The 16,868-nt window shown below is 42.5% G+C and overlaps 1 protein-coding gene across 5 annotated transcripts in view; it reads left to right on the plus strand.

Moving 5' to 3' along the window:
• TBC1D24 (TBC1 domain family member 24) overlaps positions 1-16,868 on the plus strand; it is a 38,766-nt gene that overhangs the window by 17,341 nt on the left and 4,557 nt on the right. For 4 of the 5 annotated variants that reach the window (XM_081169886.1, XM_081169888.1, XM_081169889.1 and 1 more), the window contains exons 3-7: positions 1,734-1,751; positions 8,247-8,405; positions 9,317-9,380; positions 14,290-14,385; positions 16,498-16,732. In XM_081169886.1, the coding sequence (XP_081026012.1) occupies positions 1,734-1,751; positions 8,247-8,405; positions 9,317-9,380; positions 14,290-14,385; positions 16,498-16,732 (572 nt within the window). The remainder of the gene's footprint in view (positions 1-1,733; positions 1,752-8,246; positions 8,406-9,316; positions 9,381-14,289; positions 14,386-16,497; positions 16,733-16,868) is intronic. The other variant, XM_081169890.1, reaches the window with a different exon arrangement.

Below are 16,868 nucleotides of genomic sequence, written 5' to 3' on the forward strand. Positions count from 1 at the left end.
TTTAAAACTCTAAATAGATTATGTCTTAAAATAATATAAGAGACTGTGACTTCCCATATGAACTTGCCCCCTTCATTAAGATCTGAAGAGGGTCTTCTCTGCATTTGCAAAGCCTCAACTACTAATGGGAGAAGTAGGAGAAAGCCTTTTCTGATGCCCCACCTAGATTATAGAACTCCTGTCAGGGTATAATTGTGTATTCTATTGCACAAGCGGTGTGGATATTTGGTAGAGTGAAAAACAACCTGCTGTGAGATGTAACAATTGTAATATTTATAGAAACCGCTAAAATCATTAAACAAGATATATTAAGCAGGCACAGAACCTCTAGCTTACAACAGTGTTAGAAACTCAGATAGATAAGGTAGACACCAAATGGCACCTTAAACCTGGCTTGCAGTCACCACAAAGAAAGGCTATTCATCCCAGGGGGTGGGACTAGATGACCCTCAGGTCCCTTCCAACACTACAATTCTGTGATTCTACATTTCTGTGACCTCAACTACATTTCTTGACTGTAGATTGCTCTTACAGAAATTCAGTTGTCCAATATGCAAGAAAGAGAAACACACAGTGGAAATGGAACTGGTATTAACTATGAACTAAGGCAAAGGTTTTTAAACTGATCTGTGAGTTGCGTTTGGGTGGCCTGTGGAAAGGCTGCATCATGGACCTGCGCCAGTAGCAAAAAGTGCTGAGCGCCCAGTTAATTTTGAACACTGGCTTACAATCTATAAAGACAAACTTAAAGAGAAATGGGGTGAAAGGGCTACAGCTAAAAGTACTAAAACTGGGCAGAGTTAAGTGCACGAGGCATCTTTGATGAAAGAGCCCTTTAAGATGTTCCGTTGGGGCTTATTCAGCTGACAAGTGTTTGTGAAAGCCTTAAAGTTTCTATATTCTTGTCAGAAGCATTGACATTTCAGAGATTTGGGTCAGTGTTCTAAATATTCCATTTATCGTTAGTAGAAATAGCACAAGACCAGTGGCTGACAGGCACGAGAACGTTGTGCTTTTGTATAAGCGGAAAACAGCTAGTATTCTGTAATCACAGAAACTTGATTGGAGGAAATGTGTTCTGGTTGTGTGACCCAAATGTAAAGCTTCAAGGAGCTCAGTTAACAGTCTCACAAATAATTTCTTAGCATTTCACACATGCAAATGGTTTGGTTTTTGAAATTATGTAATCTGCACCTGTCCAATTTTCCAAGGGGAAGGGATTCCATTTTTATGTTAACTCTGTATTTTTGTAATATTTTGTTTAAGTTGTCTGTTGTTGCTTCATTTTTTGTACACCACTTAGATATATTTTTAATACATTAAGCGGTATGGAAATTAAATAATCCAGATCAGATCAAATGAAGTCAAAGGGTAAGTACCACAGCACTAAAGACCCAATTTCTACATTGTGCGAAACAGGAAAACCTCAACAACAGAGCCCAGTTGCGTATAAGGAGTGAGAGTAGAAGGGAAGGTTGAAGGGCAAGTTCAGAAGTCATAAGCAGTAAGGTGAAGAGACATTGTATAGAAAGATAAATGTGATAAGAGAATTGAGGAGGAAGAACTGTGATACAATGGTTGGGTGTCCATCTGTTCTTTAATCTCGTTCATTTGACTTCAAATCTTATTCTTGAGTTTTTCTCTAGGCTCTAATTTACTGAACTTTTCTTGATTTCTCTCTCTTTTGTCTCATACTGTCATTTCCCTGTCTGCTGCACCCCTCCTCTTTGCAGCATTGCATCCCCAAAAAGGTAGGTTTCAAGATTTGAATACGCCACGCTTTGCTTTTCTCTTCTGCCTTGGCTTGACTTCCTAATGGCTGTTATCGCGGCTTATGCTTGGCTGGTTATGCCAGTACTTACTGCAGTATCAGATGGTGGGGAAGCGGGATGGGGGGGGGTTTGCAATTCGCAAATGTATTTCCAGAGCTTTCAACAGTCCTGCTGTCAAGTATGTTGTACAAGGTCTGCATTCTAGTCCAGCCTTATTTCTCTGCACTGTCGTGAGGATTTTACTGGTGAAACACAAGCCTATTCTAATATACTGTAGGGGCTACTAGTCGTTTGTTGTTAAAAGAACTTCTGAGCCATATAGTGATAGGCAGAATGTTAAACATGAAGTTGCTTTGGGTGAATAGATAAAGATTGTTAATAACCCTAGTACAGGCATCCCCAAACTCGGCCCTCCAGATGTTTTGGGACTACAACTCCCATAATCCCTAGCTATCAGGACCAGTAGTCAGGGATGATGGGAATCGTAGTCCCAAAACATCTGGAGGGCCAAGTTTGGGGATGCCTGCCCTAGTAGTACAGCCCAAGATAGTTTTGTGCCTAGGGAGGTGTTCAGATGATCTGGTATCTAAATTCCACTTAACTATGATAAGGGCATATTGGCTGCAATTCTTCAGATAGTGTTATAGGCATAAAATACCTTACTCTTACTGACAGGGTTGTATGTTGCCACTTATATGTCTGAGGGTGGTTTGAGGACTAAGGCCAGGTTGCTGTATGAGAGTCATCCTCCTCCCTGCCATTCAGACAAGCACATGTGGTGGGTGTAAAGTCCCTCCATATAGTGCCTATACATTTACGTGTTCCTTGTATTTTATTCCATCTCCTTGCTTCTGACCACCTCTGCCCTGCTCTCATTGGTTCATACATATGCTGGTTGGTCTCTCACATATGTGCATGTGTGTGCACGCATGCACACACACACACACACACACACACACTATATATATATATATATATATATATATATATATATATATATATATATATATATGTAGGTTTTGGTGTCTTCGGGTGTCTTCCCGTGTAAGAGTTGGGGTGTCTAGGCGACGTTTCGACGAGGTCTCACTCGTCATCTTCAGGCTGGTGCTTTCGGCTTCTTGTTACTAGAACAGAGCAGGATCTCAGTGTTTGAGTTCCTATAAATACTGTTGAGGGGGTGTGGTGTATAGCCTCCAACGTTCTGGGCAGAGAGGAAGTTCCTAGGTTAATGTGCCTTTTCTTCTTTTGTTCATTAATTACTTGAGGGATATCTTGAGTGATTACTTGAGTGATATTCTGGGTACCACTTAGGAGGGTCATTAGGTGTGGATTAGTTGCTAAAGCTTTCGTGTCTTGACCTCTTGACCTTGTAAAGAGTTTTTCTGAGAAGATGGCTGTACTGCACTTAGTTGTGCTCTGGCTTGGCTTCGTGTATAGGGGCGAGCTGTGGTTTTGTGCCCTGTGCCAGCCAGATCTGTGTAGGGATTGCAGGGGGGTGCAGCATCCGGAGGTGCCACTATGGTTTGGCTACTGGATGGTGTCTGTAATTTATCTGTGGAGAGGGTCTGGGTTTGGGTCTGGTGTGGTTGATTGGAGATGGCGTTCTGTGTGCCTCTGGTTCTGGTGTCGGTTTTTGTGGGGAGGGCTAATTTCCAGATGTCTGGCAGGCGGGACGTGTCGTCACGCTTGTTCATGTTGTGAGGGTGTTTCTCTATCTCGATGGCTTCCATGATTATTCTCTTGTGGTGATGTTCCATGTTAAAGAGCAATTTGGAATCTGCAAAATTAATTTCGTGTCCTGTTTCTTTCATGTGTTGGTAAAGAGAGGAAGTTTTTTCTTCTTTTTTGACGGCATTCTTGTGTTCTGCGATACGTGCATTTATTCGTCTGTTTGTTTGTCCAATGTACGTGGCTGGGCAGACTTTGCAGGGTATTTCATAGACCCCTTGGTTTTCTAACTGGATTTTATCTTTTGGGTTTCTGAGGATATTGGCTATTTTTTGGTTGGTGCAAAAGGCTGTTTTGATATTGTGTTTATGGAGGATTTTGCTAATTTTATCTGTAGTGCCCTTGATATAAGGAAGGAGGGCCATGCCATTGTTTTCTTCTGTGTCTTGGTTTTTGGGGGGTGTTTCTTTTTGGATTAGCTTCGTAACCCTGTTTTGCTGGTATCCGTTGGCGATTAACACATTTGAGAGATTCTGTAACTCAGTTGTCAAGTGGTCTTTGTCAGCCAGGCGTTTGGTTCTGGAGATGAGAAAAAGAAACACCCCCCAAAAACCAAGACACAGAAGAAAACAATGGCATGGCCCTCCTTCCTTATATCAAGGGCACTACAGATAAAATTAGCAAAATCCTCCATAAACACAATATCAAAACAGCCTTTTGCACCAACCAAAAAATAGCCAATATCCTCAGAAACCCAAAAGATAAAATCCAGTTAGAAAACCAAGGGGTCTATGAAATACCCTGCAAAGTCTGCCCAGCCACGTACATTGGACAAACAAACAGACGAATAAATGCACGTATCGCAGAACACAAGAATGCCGTCAAAAAAGAAGAAAAAACTTCCTCTCTTTACCAACACATGAAAGAAACAGGACACGAAATTAATTTTGCAGATTCCAAATTGCTCTTTAACATGGAACATCACCACAAGAGAATAATCATGGAAGCCATCGAGATAGAGAAACACCCTCACAACATGAACAAGCGTGACGACACGTCCCGCCTGCCAGACATCTGGAAATTAGCCCTCCCCACAAAAACCGACACCAGAACCAGAGGCACACAGAACGCCATCTCCAATCAACCACACCAGACCCAAACCCAGACCCTCTCCACAGATAAATTACAGACACCATCCAGTAGCCAAACCATAGTGGCACCTCCGGATGCTGCACCCCCCTGCAATCCCTACACAGATCTGGCTGGCACAGGGCACAAAACCACAGCTCGCCCCTATACACGAAGCCAAGCCAGAGCACAACTAAGTGCAGTACAGCCATCTTCTCAGAAAAACTCTTTACAAGGTCAAGAGGTCAAGACACGAAAGCTTTAGCAACTAATCCACACCTAATGACCCTCCTAAGTGGTACCCAGAATATCACTCAAGTAATCACTCAAGATATCCCTCAAGTAATTAATGAACAAAAGAAGAAAAGGCACATTAACCTAGGAACTTCCTCTCTGCCCAGAACGTTGGAGGCTATACACCACACCCCCTCAACAGTATTTATAGGAACTCAAACACTGAGATCCTGCTCTGTTCTAGTAACAAGAAGCCGAAAGCACCAGCCTGAAGATGACGAGTGAGACCTCGTCGAAACGTCGCCTAGACACCCCAACTCTTACACGGGAAGACACCCGAAGACACCAAAACCTACATTCCTGTACCCGTGAAAATCTACGAAAGCAAATATATATATATATATATATATATATATATATATATATATATATATATATATATATATATAGTATTATCAGCACTCCTTTTTTCTGCTTGCTGCTTTTATTATTTCATGACACTATCCTTCATTTGCCTTCTCCTTTTTTCCAGAGAGCCTTTTGAAATAAATGATGGAAAAGTTCCTAGGCCCATATTGCTCTGGAACATGTCAAGCCTCTTTCACAGCCAGATCTCCTCCCAGGCTTGCTCTCAGTGAGCCCTGGCCCTTGAATCTCCCTAATTTTTTTCTTCCCTGAACCTTACAGTCAGATGGCTTCACATCCTGATTCCCTACCTGACCCCTCCTGTTACCCCTAGGGTCTTCATTGTTGCTCAGACTTCCCCTTAGTACAGGCAATGACTGCTTTGCACAAGTTATGTTCCTGACCCCCTCGCGTGTTGGCGGAGTGCGCATAAGCCAGTTACCCTCCCGCCTTTTTTCCAGCCCCTTCTGGGTTGTGGCAATGCATGTGTGCGCTGTCACGTGTCAATTAATCATTGCCTGTATAACACCAGTTCCTTCCTCCTTATTTTTTTCACCTTGGGAGCAACAGAAGCACATTGTACTGGAAAGTGTTGGAAGAAATCACCTAAGGTAGCCTGATGACAATCAGGGGCATGGCTCAGTGCATTAAGGCATTAACCAAAAAGAGCTTCCTACAGCCCATGCACAAATACAGAAAATGAATGCAACACATGAAGGTGTGACTAAGTGTGGAACTATTGCCTGCAGCCCAAATTGGATGAATGGCATGTTCTTCACATAGAATATGAATGGCATGTTCTTCCCCATCCTCAGTTAAGCTTGTTTCCAAGATCCTTTTAAAAGTATACAAACCCATGTGGTATTCAAGCCCATAGCTGAGAAGCCAATAGAGAACGTTTAACAAATTTCTTGTTAGCGGCAATGCTTTTTTTCTGTGGGGACTCAGGGGTACGTGTACCCCTAAACATTTCGTGAATCTTTGTACTTTTGTCCATTTAGTGTATTTATTTTTCCCGATTTGAACCATAAAATGGTGATTTTCTTGAGTCAAAATGAGAGTACCCCTAAAAAATTTTTTTTAGAAAAAAAAAGTACTGGTTAGCATCATGTTTATTAATCACTCTGCCACAAGTACACAGTCCATGTGCTTTGGTAACAAGACATGAGATTCATGTTAGCTTGAGCTGCCTAAGCCTTGGTGGTTTTAAGGCTTAGAGATTAGTGATAAATTGTAGCATGCACACTGAACAGAGCAGCCTTCACAAGTTGTAGATCATGCTTGGAAGGAGACTAATCAACAACCTGATAATCCTCTGCTGATATCATGCAGGCTCCTATCTGCAGTGCTTCGGAAGTACATATAACTGGCTCTGTGGCTTATCTGTGCTGAAGGGAACACATCCTGCCCTTAGCATATACAGTCAACTGTGCATTTTGATTAACTTCTGGTTTAAGGACAAAACATGAGTTGCTTCAGAAACGGAGCCACACCATTTCTGAAACTGTCACTGTACTTCAGTTAAATTTTGAAACTACCCATGAATGAGAATCCCATTTCCCTCACTTAATTAGAAATGTGCAGGCGATTCCAACTAAACATTAGGACAGACTTTCTGGTGGCAGAAGATGTTTGACAATGGAACTGGCTACCTTGGAGGGTGATGGAGGTGATGGGAGATTTTTAAAATGAGGTTAGATGGTCATCTGCTAGGGATTCATTAGCTGAAATTCCTGCATTGGAGGGGATTGGACTAAATGACTTTGGGTCCCTTCCAACTCCACAATTCTATCATTCTATTAGCCGCTAGTTTTCTGCAAGGTTTACAGTATGCAGATGTGTCCATAATAAAATGAACAGGTGGATCCCCTCCCTTTTTTTTAAGAATGCCTTTGCACTATAAGTGGCCTGCATTTCAACTCTTCTTCCTGGCATGTACTGTATAATAACTCCAAAGTTTGGCTTGCTTCATGGTACAGTTCTTGTATATCTCTGACATAAGCTGTGAAACCTGCATTTAACTCTAGCTTGGCTGTCAAAAAGAATTGGCTATATTTCCTTGTCACTGGCTTGTATGTTATCCTCCTGTTTTATGTATTGGCTTCCAGTGCTTTGGAGCAACTGAGCCTTCTGTGGATTCTTTAACTCCATGGATATAGCCATATTCAAGTCTGTTTTCATACTTGGGCAACAGTTGGAAGAGAATTTCCATGAGTGGCACATAGGTCTGAATATATTTATGGTTGTACAGTTTCCTCTGTAATGGTATCACCTGGGTCCCCTGCTGGTTTTGAACTGCAGCAGTCATGGCTGGGGAAGGCTGTTTACATCAAAACCTTCCAAGTGATTTTCAATGGCTATAGCTTTGATTGGTGAATTGGGCTAGCTTGTAAATATGTCTACCAAATCAGTGGGGAAACTATGAAAGGGCAAAGCTGATCCTAGTTGCAAGGTAACAACTTATGGTATAGTAGGTTTTAAAATTTCCCAGAATTCCCACCATTTGAAAATCTGCATTCTTCCTTGGGGACACAAAAAAATGTACAGCTATCGATTATTCACATGAAAATCAAATACAGGAAGTAACTTCCTGTTATCCATGTAAAAATGCTGATTTGTATTTAAGAACATTATTTTGACAAAACTATTTAGGGCTGCTGAGATCTGCACCCTTATACAGAGCTAAACACCACAGCATTAATATGGATATCAATCCCTCCTAATTTCAAGCTGTGGGCGACTGGAAACCCTTTAGTTGTTTTGCCCTTTTATTGTTTTTTCCTGTGGTGTGGTGTTGCCCTCTTTCTGCTCATAGAGTTACTAGCCCTTCTGCTAGTTTCTTTGTTAGTCATTTACAATGCATCTACTAAGGGAAAGGGAAAGAAATGTTTTAATTTGCAATGCTTCTTTGCCTCCTGGATGTCAGGAAGGGACTCTTTCTTGCCCTAGGCAACAAGTTGAGGCCCGAATTGGGCAGTAGTTGCTTTGGACAAATGCCCATGACTCCAGTTTTAACACCACTTTTCTGTTATTCCACAGGCAGAATGTCCACTTGGCAGTTCATGCTGAGAACTTCAAGTCTGAAATAGTTGATGTAAAGGAGATGAGAGACATATGGTCATGGATTCCTGAGCGCTTTGCACTTTGCCAGCCACTGCTGCTCTTCACCACCTCAGAACATGGCTGCAGCTTAAGCAGGTAAAATGTAGTCAGCACTATTTTAAAAGGAATCTTTGGTACTATACACCACAAGATGATGTAAACAATCATAGGCCAATTCTCTTGGCAAGGGTGCTTTGCTTCTGATGTATGATGAATGTTGCTAGAGTTGTCTTGCCTTGCCTCAACACAAGCAGAGTTTGTAGGCTGCCTTTACATTGAATGTATGTTTGTGTGCTATCAACTCATATAGATCTTTTTTCTAAGTCAAATCATGGCTTAGTGTGAAAGCATGTGGTCCCAGAAAGGCAATTGCAGCTGTTTTCCCCCTCCCTGCCCATCCTGCTGTTGTTGCCATGGTTTGTCTTAGCATGTCATCTGAGCATGGGCTTGTGGTTTGTCTCACTTCAGACAAACTGCAATCTGTAACCAAAATTCATTCTTGGTTTACAGTTTAAGGAGATGGACCACGAACCCAGATTTGGATGATGTGCTAAGCCAAACCAAACCATGACTTGGCTCATAGCAATGCAGCAACAGCAGGACCAGAAATCAAGCAGCCACAACCTTCTCTCTGGGAACCTGCACATTTGTGATGTACTGTGATTTTGCTTAGCGTTATGGACAAACTGAGCTATAGACTATGCTGTGCTATAGCACTGTGGGTTTTTGCTCGCTCTTGCTTAGCTGAGAGGCCTAACTGTAGGAATGTTGAGGCATTAAAAAACCTAAGACATTTATTATGGCATAAGGTTTTGTGAACTAGAGTCTGGTCTTTTAGCACATCACCCAAATAGTTTTTATTGTTGATTAAAGAGGCAGACAATGAACTGGGACTTGATTGGCAGTGTGGTGTGGATGCAAAAGTGTGTGGAGAGTGTGCACAGTTACCAAGACCAGCAGTGGGATGTTTCACTAAAGGAGCATTGTTTTATATGTGTCTTTATCAGGTTCTATTCGCATTGCGAGGGACATGAACCAACTCTCCTTCTGATTAAGACAACGGCCCAAGAGGTAAGTTAGTAGGACAAGTAGCAGCTTTATAAAAGACACTTTATAAATTTCATGATTCACTAATCTGCTGTCCATCAATTATTGTAGTTGCCATAGACAAAAAATGAAATAACTCCTTAGAACTCTCCCTGTTCCACTAACTCATTTGTGCCTTGCTTGCTTAATAAAGCACAATTTAGCTGCTTTCTTGGGAAATTTGAATTTGAACCTGTTTTCCAGGTTGACGTGTTCTGCCACAGACTCCCTTCCCCTACCACTACAGAGGGGTTTGTAGTAACGTTCCACTCGCCCACACTACCCCTCCATGACCTGACTCTGCTCTCCGGCCAATTCAGGTTTCTGGAGTAGGTTGGCGAGGGAAGTTACTTTTCCCAAACACAGACTGAAATCACACCGGTAAGGCTGCCACCACTCCCTTTCATTCAGGGGAACCCAGAGACACAATCCAGGGAGAAGAGTGTGTCCAATTAACCTGGCAATTCCCCCTTCCTTACAAGCTGCATCCACAGGCTTGCAGGCAGAAGTTCACTCGGTAAAGCGTGACTAAGCAGAAGGCTTGGATTTAGCTATTCCCCCGGAAAAAGCACAAATACCAACAGGTTCTACTTAAAAAGTTTATTTTAAAAGAATAACCAAAAACATGTGGAAAAACCACAGGCACATCTTAAGAATCTTACAAACATAAAAATAACAACATTGTACAATATAACTAGCTTTTACATACTCACAAAAGGAACAAACTTAGAGTAGAGAGAGTCCTTTCAAGCTGTTGCGTAATGGAGCTGTTTGAGGATTTCCATTTCAAAAGGACGAAACGGCTGCTAACGATGGAAGATGCAACCGGGCATCTGTGCGAGTTGCAAAGCAATGGCATAGAGCATCGAACAAAACATCCCTTGATCTTTTATCCACAATTCTGACTTTGTGTCGTAACATTTGGCCAATCAAGAGTCTTAGTTTGATCAGCTCATTCTTTTGCAGCTGGGTCAGTTTTAGGTTTGAACCCTTAATCAAAGAATCTTCCTCCCACCTGTGGAAATTAACCAGATCCCCAATTCTCAGCAATTTGAAAACAAACAACCGGAGGGAAGGAGGAAGAGATTCTTACCACCATCCCAGGTGTCAAATCTTCCATTAATCAAGGACCCCTTTCCTCCCATAAACCTCTCATGGCAAGGAGCCAGAAAGTCTGGGTTTTAAAGATACACAACTCCCTTTCCCAGGGTCCTTGCGGCTAACAAAGTACCCACAAGGCCACATTCTTTCACTTGACCAAGGAATGATTTTTCTAACAATGATAACTTCACTACACGCTCCCCCCTAGAGGGAATATAGGGTTAAGTCCCTTTATTCCGTCTAAACTATTTTTACAATGAGGTAGGTTTTCTTGGACCAGGGGTTCTTCAGCAGCTTTTAAACCACACACACTAATAGCACCCCCCTTAGTCCACTATTTACACAGTTCCAAGATAATTTCTCAGCAGAAGATGTAGACAGAATACACATTCATACTTCATGGAACAGATTGGTACATCCTAGACAGAGTGTCAGCAACCACATTTTCTTTTCCAGCAATATGAGTAACTTTAAACTGGAAGTCTTGCAAGGCCATACTCCATCTGGCCAATTTCTGGTTGGAGTTTTTCCCTCTTTCCAACCAACACAAAGGAGAGTGATCAGTCTGGACCTCAAAGAAAGTACCCCACAGATAGGGACGCAGTTTAGTTAGAGCCCAGACTAAAGCAAAGCACTCCTTCTCAATGGTAGAATAATTTTGTTCCCTGGTTATCAATTTCTTACTCAGATAAACCACGGGACGCCAATTTTTCTCTGAATCTTCCTGCAACAAAACGGCACCCAATCCAGATTGACTAGCGTCCGTCTGTACTTTAAACGGCCGTCTCTGATCTGGGGCCAACATGACTTGATTGCTCACCAGTGCATGTTTCAACAAATCAAAAGCTCGTTGACACTCCTCAGTCCACTCTATCTTAACTGGCAAGGATTTCTTGCAAAGGTTGGTAAGAGGAGCCGCCAGGGTTGAGAAATGGTTGATGAAACGCCTGTAATAATTTACCAACCCTATAAAGGACTGCACATCTTTTTTCACCACAGGGCGAGGCCACTCTTGAATACATTGTATCTTAGCCTCCAGAGTTTTGATGCTTCCAGACCCCACTCTAAATCCCAAATACACCACTTCTCCTTGAGCAAACTGGCATTTAGACATTTTTACAGTCAAGTTTGCTTCTTGTAACCGGGCCAAAACTCTCTGCAGGTGTTTAAGGTGTTCTGGCCAGGATTCGGAAAAAACAGCTAGATCATCCAAATAAGCACAACAGAATTCACTCATGTCATGAATCAAGGAGTTAATCAACCTTTGGAAAGCTGCAGGAGCATTTCGCAATCCAAATGGTAGCACTTTAAACTGGTACAAGCCTATATGAGTAGTAAAGGCAGACTTTTCAGAAGCTTCAGGGGACAAAGGGATTTGCCAATACCCTTTGGTCAAATCCATAACTGTAATGAATTTCGCACATCCCAGCTTCTCAATCAGTGTGTCAATCCTAGGCAGAGGAAACACATCAGGAACAGTAATCATGTTTATCTTTCTGTAATCAACGCAGAAACGAATAGAGCCATCAGGTTTTGGAACCAACACTATAGGGGAGGCCCAAGCACTCTTACTAGGCTCTATAACCCCCAGTTCCAACATTTCTTTCACTTCAGACTCAATGTTCTGTGCAATGGCTTCACCAACTCGGTAAGGGCGTGAGGCAATAGGGGGGAAGTCCCCCGTAACAAAATGATGCTGAGCCAGGTGAGTCCTACCCGGTTTTGTACTGAAGGTGTTGCTATAAGGTAGCAGTGCCTCATAAAGCTCTTTAGCCTGAGTTTCACTTAAAGTAGGCAACTGCAACACATCTGAAACTGCTCCAGCCTGTTTGTACTCAGTTAAAAGATCAACAGGCGAAGAGGGCACCTCCTCCTGACTCTGCGAAATGGCCAGCACAAAGGTCTTTTGTTCCACATACATCTTTAAGGAATTTGCATGATACTCTCGAGCGGTGGGGTGCAATTCCTTGCAGCTTACCAGGTAACGCACAGAGCTCAGTTTTGCTTCTACAACACCTGGACCTTGCCATTTCACATCCAACTTGTGAGGACGGGACGGACGCAAAATCCATACCTGGTCTCCCACCTCAAATTGTTTGCACACAGCTCTGGTATCATGTACCTTCTTTTGATCTAATCGAGCATTTTCTAAATTCTCTTTGGCCAATTGCCATACATCTGCTAAGGTTCCTTTGAGTTGGGTAAAATATTCACTGACGGAAGGCAACTTTATCTCCTCCTCAGATCCTTCCCACTCCTTGCGCAGCATTGAGAGAGGGGTATTCAGGAACCTTCCAAAAATTAACTGATTTGGTGCAAAGCCCAAACTTCTTTGATGGGAGTCATTATAAGCAGCCACCACCAAAGGCAAATCCTGATCCCAACTGGAACCATGAGCCAAAGCATATTTACGTAACATCTGGACTAAGGTCTTTTGCACTCTCTCCACCAACCCATTTCCTTGATGCTGATAAGCAATAGAGGTATGGTGGCGCACCTCAGACATTCGTAACACCTCCTGAGTTACCTTAGCCATGAAATTAGTTCCCAAGTCGCTCACCAGAACTTTAGGGATTCCTAAAGAACAAAAGGCAGAAATCAAAGCTTTCACCAAGTTGTTAGCAGAAGTGTTAGCTAAACTCGTTCCCCAGACATAACGAGAGGCATAATCAATGATTATGCACAAAAATTGCTTTCCTGAGCGGGTCTTTGGCAGAGGTCCCACTAAATCAATCCCCCACTTTTCCAGAACATTTGCTTCCAAAGGGACACTCTGTAACTCACTGGGGAGATTATCACAATCATGTCCCACCTTTTGACATATTACACAAGAGCGTACATATGCTTTAGTTGTTTGATATACATCAGGCCAGTAAAAATATCGAGTCAATTTGTCTAAAGTCTTTTGTAGTCCCATATGGCCAGCTAAGCCATCCTCATGTGCCAAACTGAGAACAGTTGACCGCTTCTTGGCTGGAACCACTAGTTGTAAAACAAAGTCTTTGTCCTTCACCTTTTTTGGAATGAACTGCCGATACAAAAGGCCTTTTTTATACACAAATTGGGCCCGTTTCTCTCCACGCAGGGGAGCCCCAACCGCCTCCCGGCAATCCTGCAAGGAGGGGTCTGCTTGTTGTTCCGCAGCAAACTCACCCAAATCCCCCAGTTCAACAGGGGCCTTAAAGTCCTTTTTGGGTTCCGCATTCAAGATTGGTAACTCTCCCTCCCCTCCGGGTTTTCCATCCAACCCTGTCTCAGGCTCAACAGAGTCTGTCCCTGCCTGAATCGGGGTGGGGGCAGGTGTTACAGTTACCGGATTCACCTTGGATTGTTGTTGCAGATAGACTTGAAATCCAAGATCGTTCCCAACGATCAGGGTTACTTCATCACAATGCACACACTGCAATATGTGTCTCCTGCACGACTGCAGAGCTATTCAAAAAGACCCATATACATTCTCTCTCCAGGCCCCTCTTGACACTGATAGGAGCAGTCATAAAATGTGATCTTGGTTGACCGCCATAGACTAACTAAAGATATAACTTGCTACTCTCACACCAGGGCCACTTCAGAGGCAAACCTTGGTTTGCTAAACTCAACTGTGAGTTGCTGCTGTTGACAAATTTACATGTTTGATTTGCATTTCACACCTAAGGTGTGTGTTAGGTGTACACCTACAAATGTTATAAGAAGTGTCTCTCTATCTACCAGCTTTGAGACCTTTCAGCATTACAGCTTCAAGTGTTCAAACTTCTTCGTTGTTTCTCTAAAATGGTGGCTATTACCATCCTAGGTCTGTGGGGCTTATTTATCAACAGACTGGAATGAACGCAAACGAGGAGGAAACAAGCTGAGCTTCTTTGGAACAGGGGAATGTTTTGTGTTCAGGGTAAGAAGTAATCATGTTCACTCCTTTTAAAAAAAAAAATCATTTTTATTTGATTTTACAAATTTATAACAATCCAAATGCATATCCATATATAGCTATTAGTCTGAATCTCACGATTTCCCCCCATACCCTCCATGGGTCCTATGGTCAACATTTATAACTGCATATTATTCCATAATCTATATTTTGTATCCATCCATATTATCCATAGTATTTGTTACATTATAAGTGAGATTAAAATCCTGCCAATGTTTTCATCTGCTCAAACAAATAAATAAATAGTTTCCCCCCATTCTTTTTTAAAGTTTTTGTCCTCTTGGTTCCTGAGGTTTCCCTGTCAGCTTTGCCATTTCATCATGGTCCATCATCTTAGCTTGCCATTCCTCTCTGGTACCACAGAGTAATCATGTTTACTCTTACCACAACCACCCCTTGCCTTTGGGGAACAACCTACTAATCAGTTTATAAGACTAAACCTTGCTGCTATTAGCAGCAGCAGCAGCAGTTTAACCATCATCATCTATATGAATATGGAGCAAACCTTTCCCCAAGTTCATCAAAAGTCTTCATTAGGCTGAATGTTATGATATTCTACTGCAATAAGTGTCTTGATTATTGTTGGGTGTCACACTTTCTCTACCATGGTGTATGATGCAATGTTGCCAAACTAGGAAGTGTAGATATTTTGAATTTCAAGCTTGGGGCAAGGGACCGAGGCATACAGGTGTAGTATCGGTGCACATGGATTGTTGATGAGCTACCAAAACAAATGTGTCACTCTGAAGTTGGAAGGCAACTGGATTCAGTCTGCATTTAAAGGTGAACCTACTAATAATATACAATAATGCATTATATCATGGGATATTGCATAGAAAAATGTGTATTAGGAGAAATTCGCACTAAAATGCTGATAAATTTTCACAAGGCCTTTAAAAAAAAAAAGCAAACTGATGTGAAAATGGGGAGAACAGAACTTAAGAATGGGGAGAAACAAGAAACGAAAAGTGATATATTCCCCCATCCCTAGTTGTAAGTACAGTGGTACCTCGCAAGACAAATACCTCGGAAGACGAAAAACTCGCAAGACGAAAGAGTTTTTCGTTTTTTGAGTTGCTTCGCAAGACGAATTTCCCTATGGGCTTGCTTTGCAAGACGAAAATGTCTTGCAAGTTTGTTTCCTTTTTCTTAAAACCGCTTGAAGAGGTGCAGTTGCGACTTGACCGTGCTTCGCAAGATGAAAAATTCGCAAGATGAAAAAACTCGCAGAACGAATTAATTTCGTCTTGCGAGGCACCACTGTACCTTTTTCAGATTCACTTAACACACGAGTCTTTACAATTAAAGTGGCAATCAAGAGGGTCACCAAATGAAACATTTGAGTATCTATCCTGATTTTGCAAGATTCCCGATGCAATGCCAGGAAGAGGTTGTGTAATATAACTGTCATAATGTCTTAACACTTCTCTAGTGCATTGAGGTCCTGCCTAGAAAGGTAGGCCAGAAGTACTCTATATATTGCTAAGCAATCTGAAAGCCCCCCCCCCCCCGTGCTCTACAAATACCAAACTTGATTTATGCCTAGCAAGGAGACCACTGAAAGTTGCTCTGAGCTTTACTAAAGGAACAGCAGGTTATAAATATAATAACTTCCCTTTTTAGTGTCTGCCACAATACAGTGGTGCCTCGCAAGACGAAATTAATCCGTTCCGCGAGTCTCTTCATCTTGCGGTTTTTTCGTCTTGTGAAGCACGGCTATTAGCGGCTATTAGTGGCTTAGCGGCTATTAACGGCTTAGTGGCTTTAAGAAAAAGGAAACAAACTCGCAAGAACTCGCAAGACGTTTCGTCTTGCGAAGCAAGCCCATAGGGAAATTCGTCTTGCGGAACGACTCAAAAAACGGAAAACTCTTTCGTCTTGCGAGGCATTCGTCTTGCGAGGTACCACTGTATTCTGAATGTGCAAATTCATTCTGAAAATCTTTCCTGGGATGTGAGTCAAGTTCTGGCCATTGGGGCACGGGGGGGGGGGGGGGAGAGACGCCAAGTGCAGTGCATTTTCTTTGAAGAATTCCTTCATAACTCCATCTCTCCTCTCCTCCTCTCATCTCTCTAGCTGGTGCCTGAAGTGGAACGCTATGAGTGGGTAATAATCAGGCACCCAGAGCTAGCCATGACAGGACCTGAACAAGGGAACAATTCCTCCCATGTTTCTGACCCTCCATCCGCAAGCAGCCTCCCCTCGGACCCCTCAGACCGCCTTTCCCCCTTCCTTTCTGCCCGGCACTTCAACCTGCCTTCCAAAGCTGCATCCATGTTTATGGCTGGTGGAATGGACTGCATCATCATAGGTAAGCCTGTGCTCTTCTGTTGCTGCCTCTTGTAACAGCGCCTTGTAGTTCTGTGTAGGGGCACATAGGGGTTTGCACTTTTTAAGACTTTTATTCCTAAATCATCTTTGAATCTGGGTTAAAATGAAAGATGGAG

The sequence above is a fragment of the Podarcis bocagei genome (assembly GCF_964188305.1).
Source record: "Podarcis bocagei genome assembly, chromosome: 14".
NCBI classification, from domain to species: domain Eukaryota; kingdom Metazoa; phylum Chordata; class Lepidosauria; order Squamata; family Lacertidae; genus Podarcis; species Podarcis bocagei.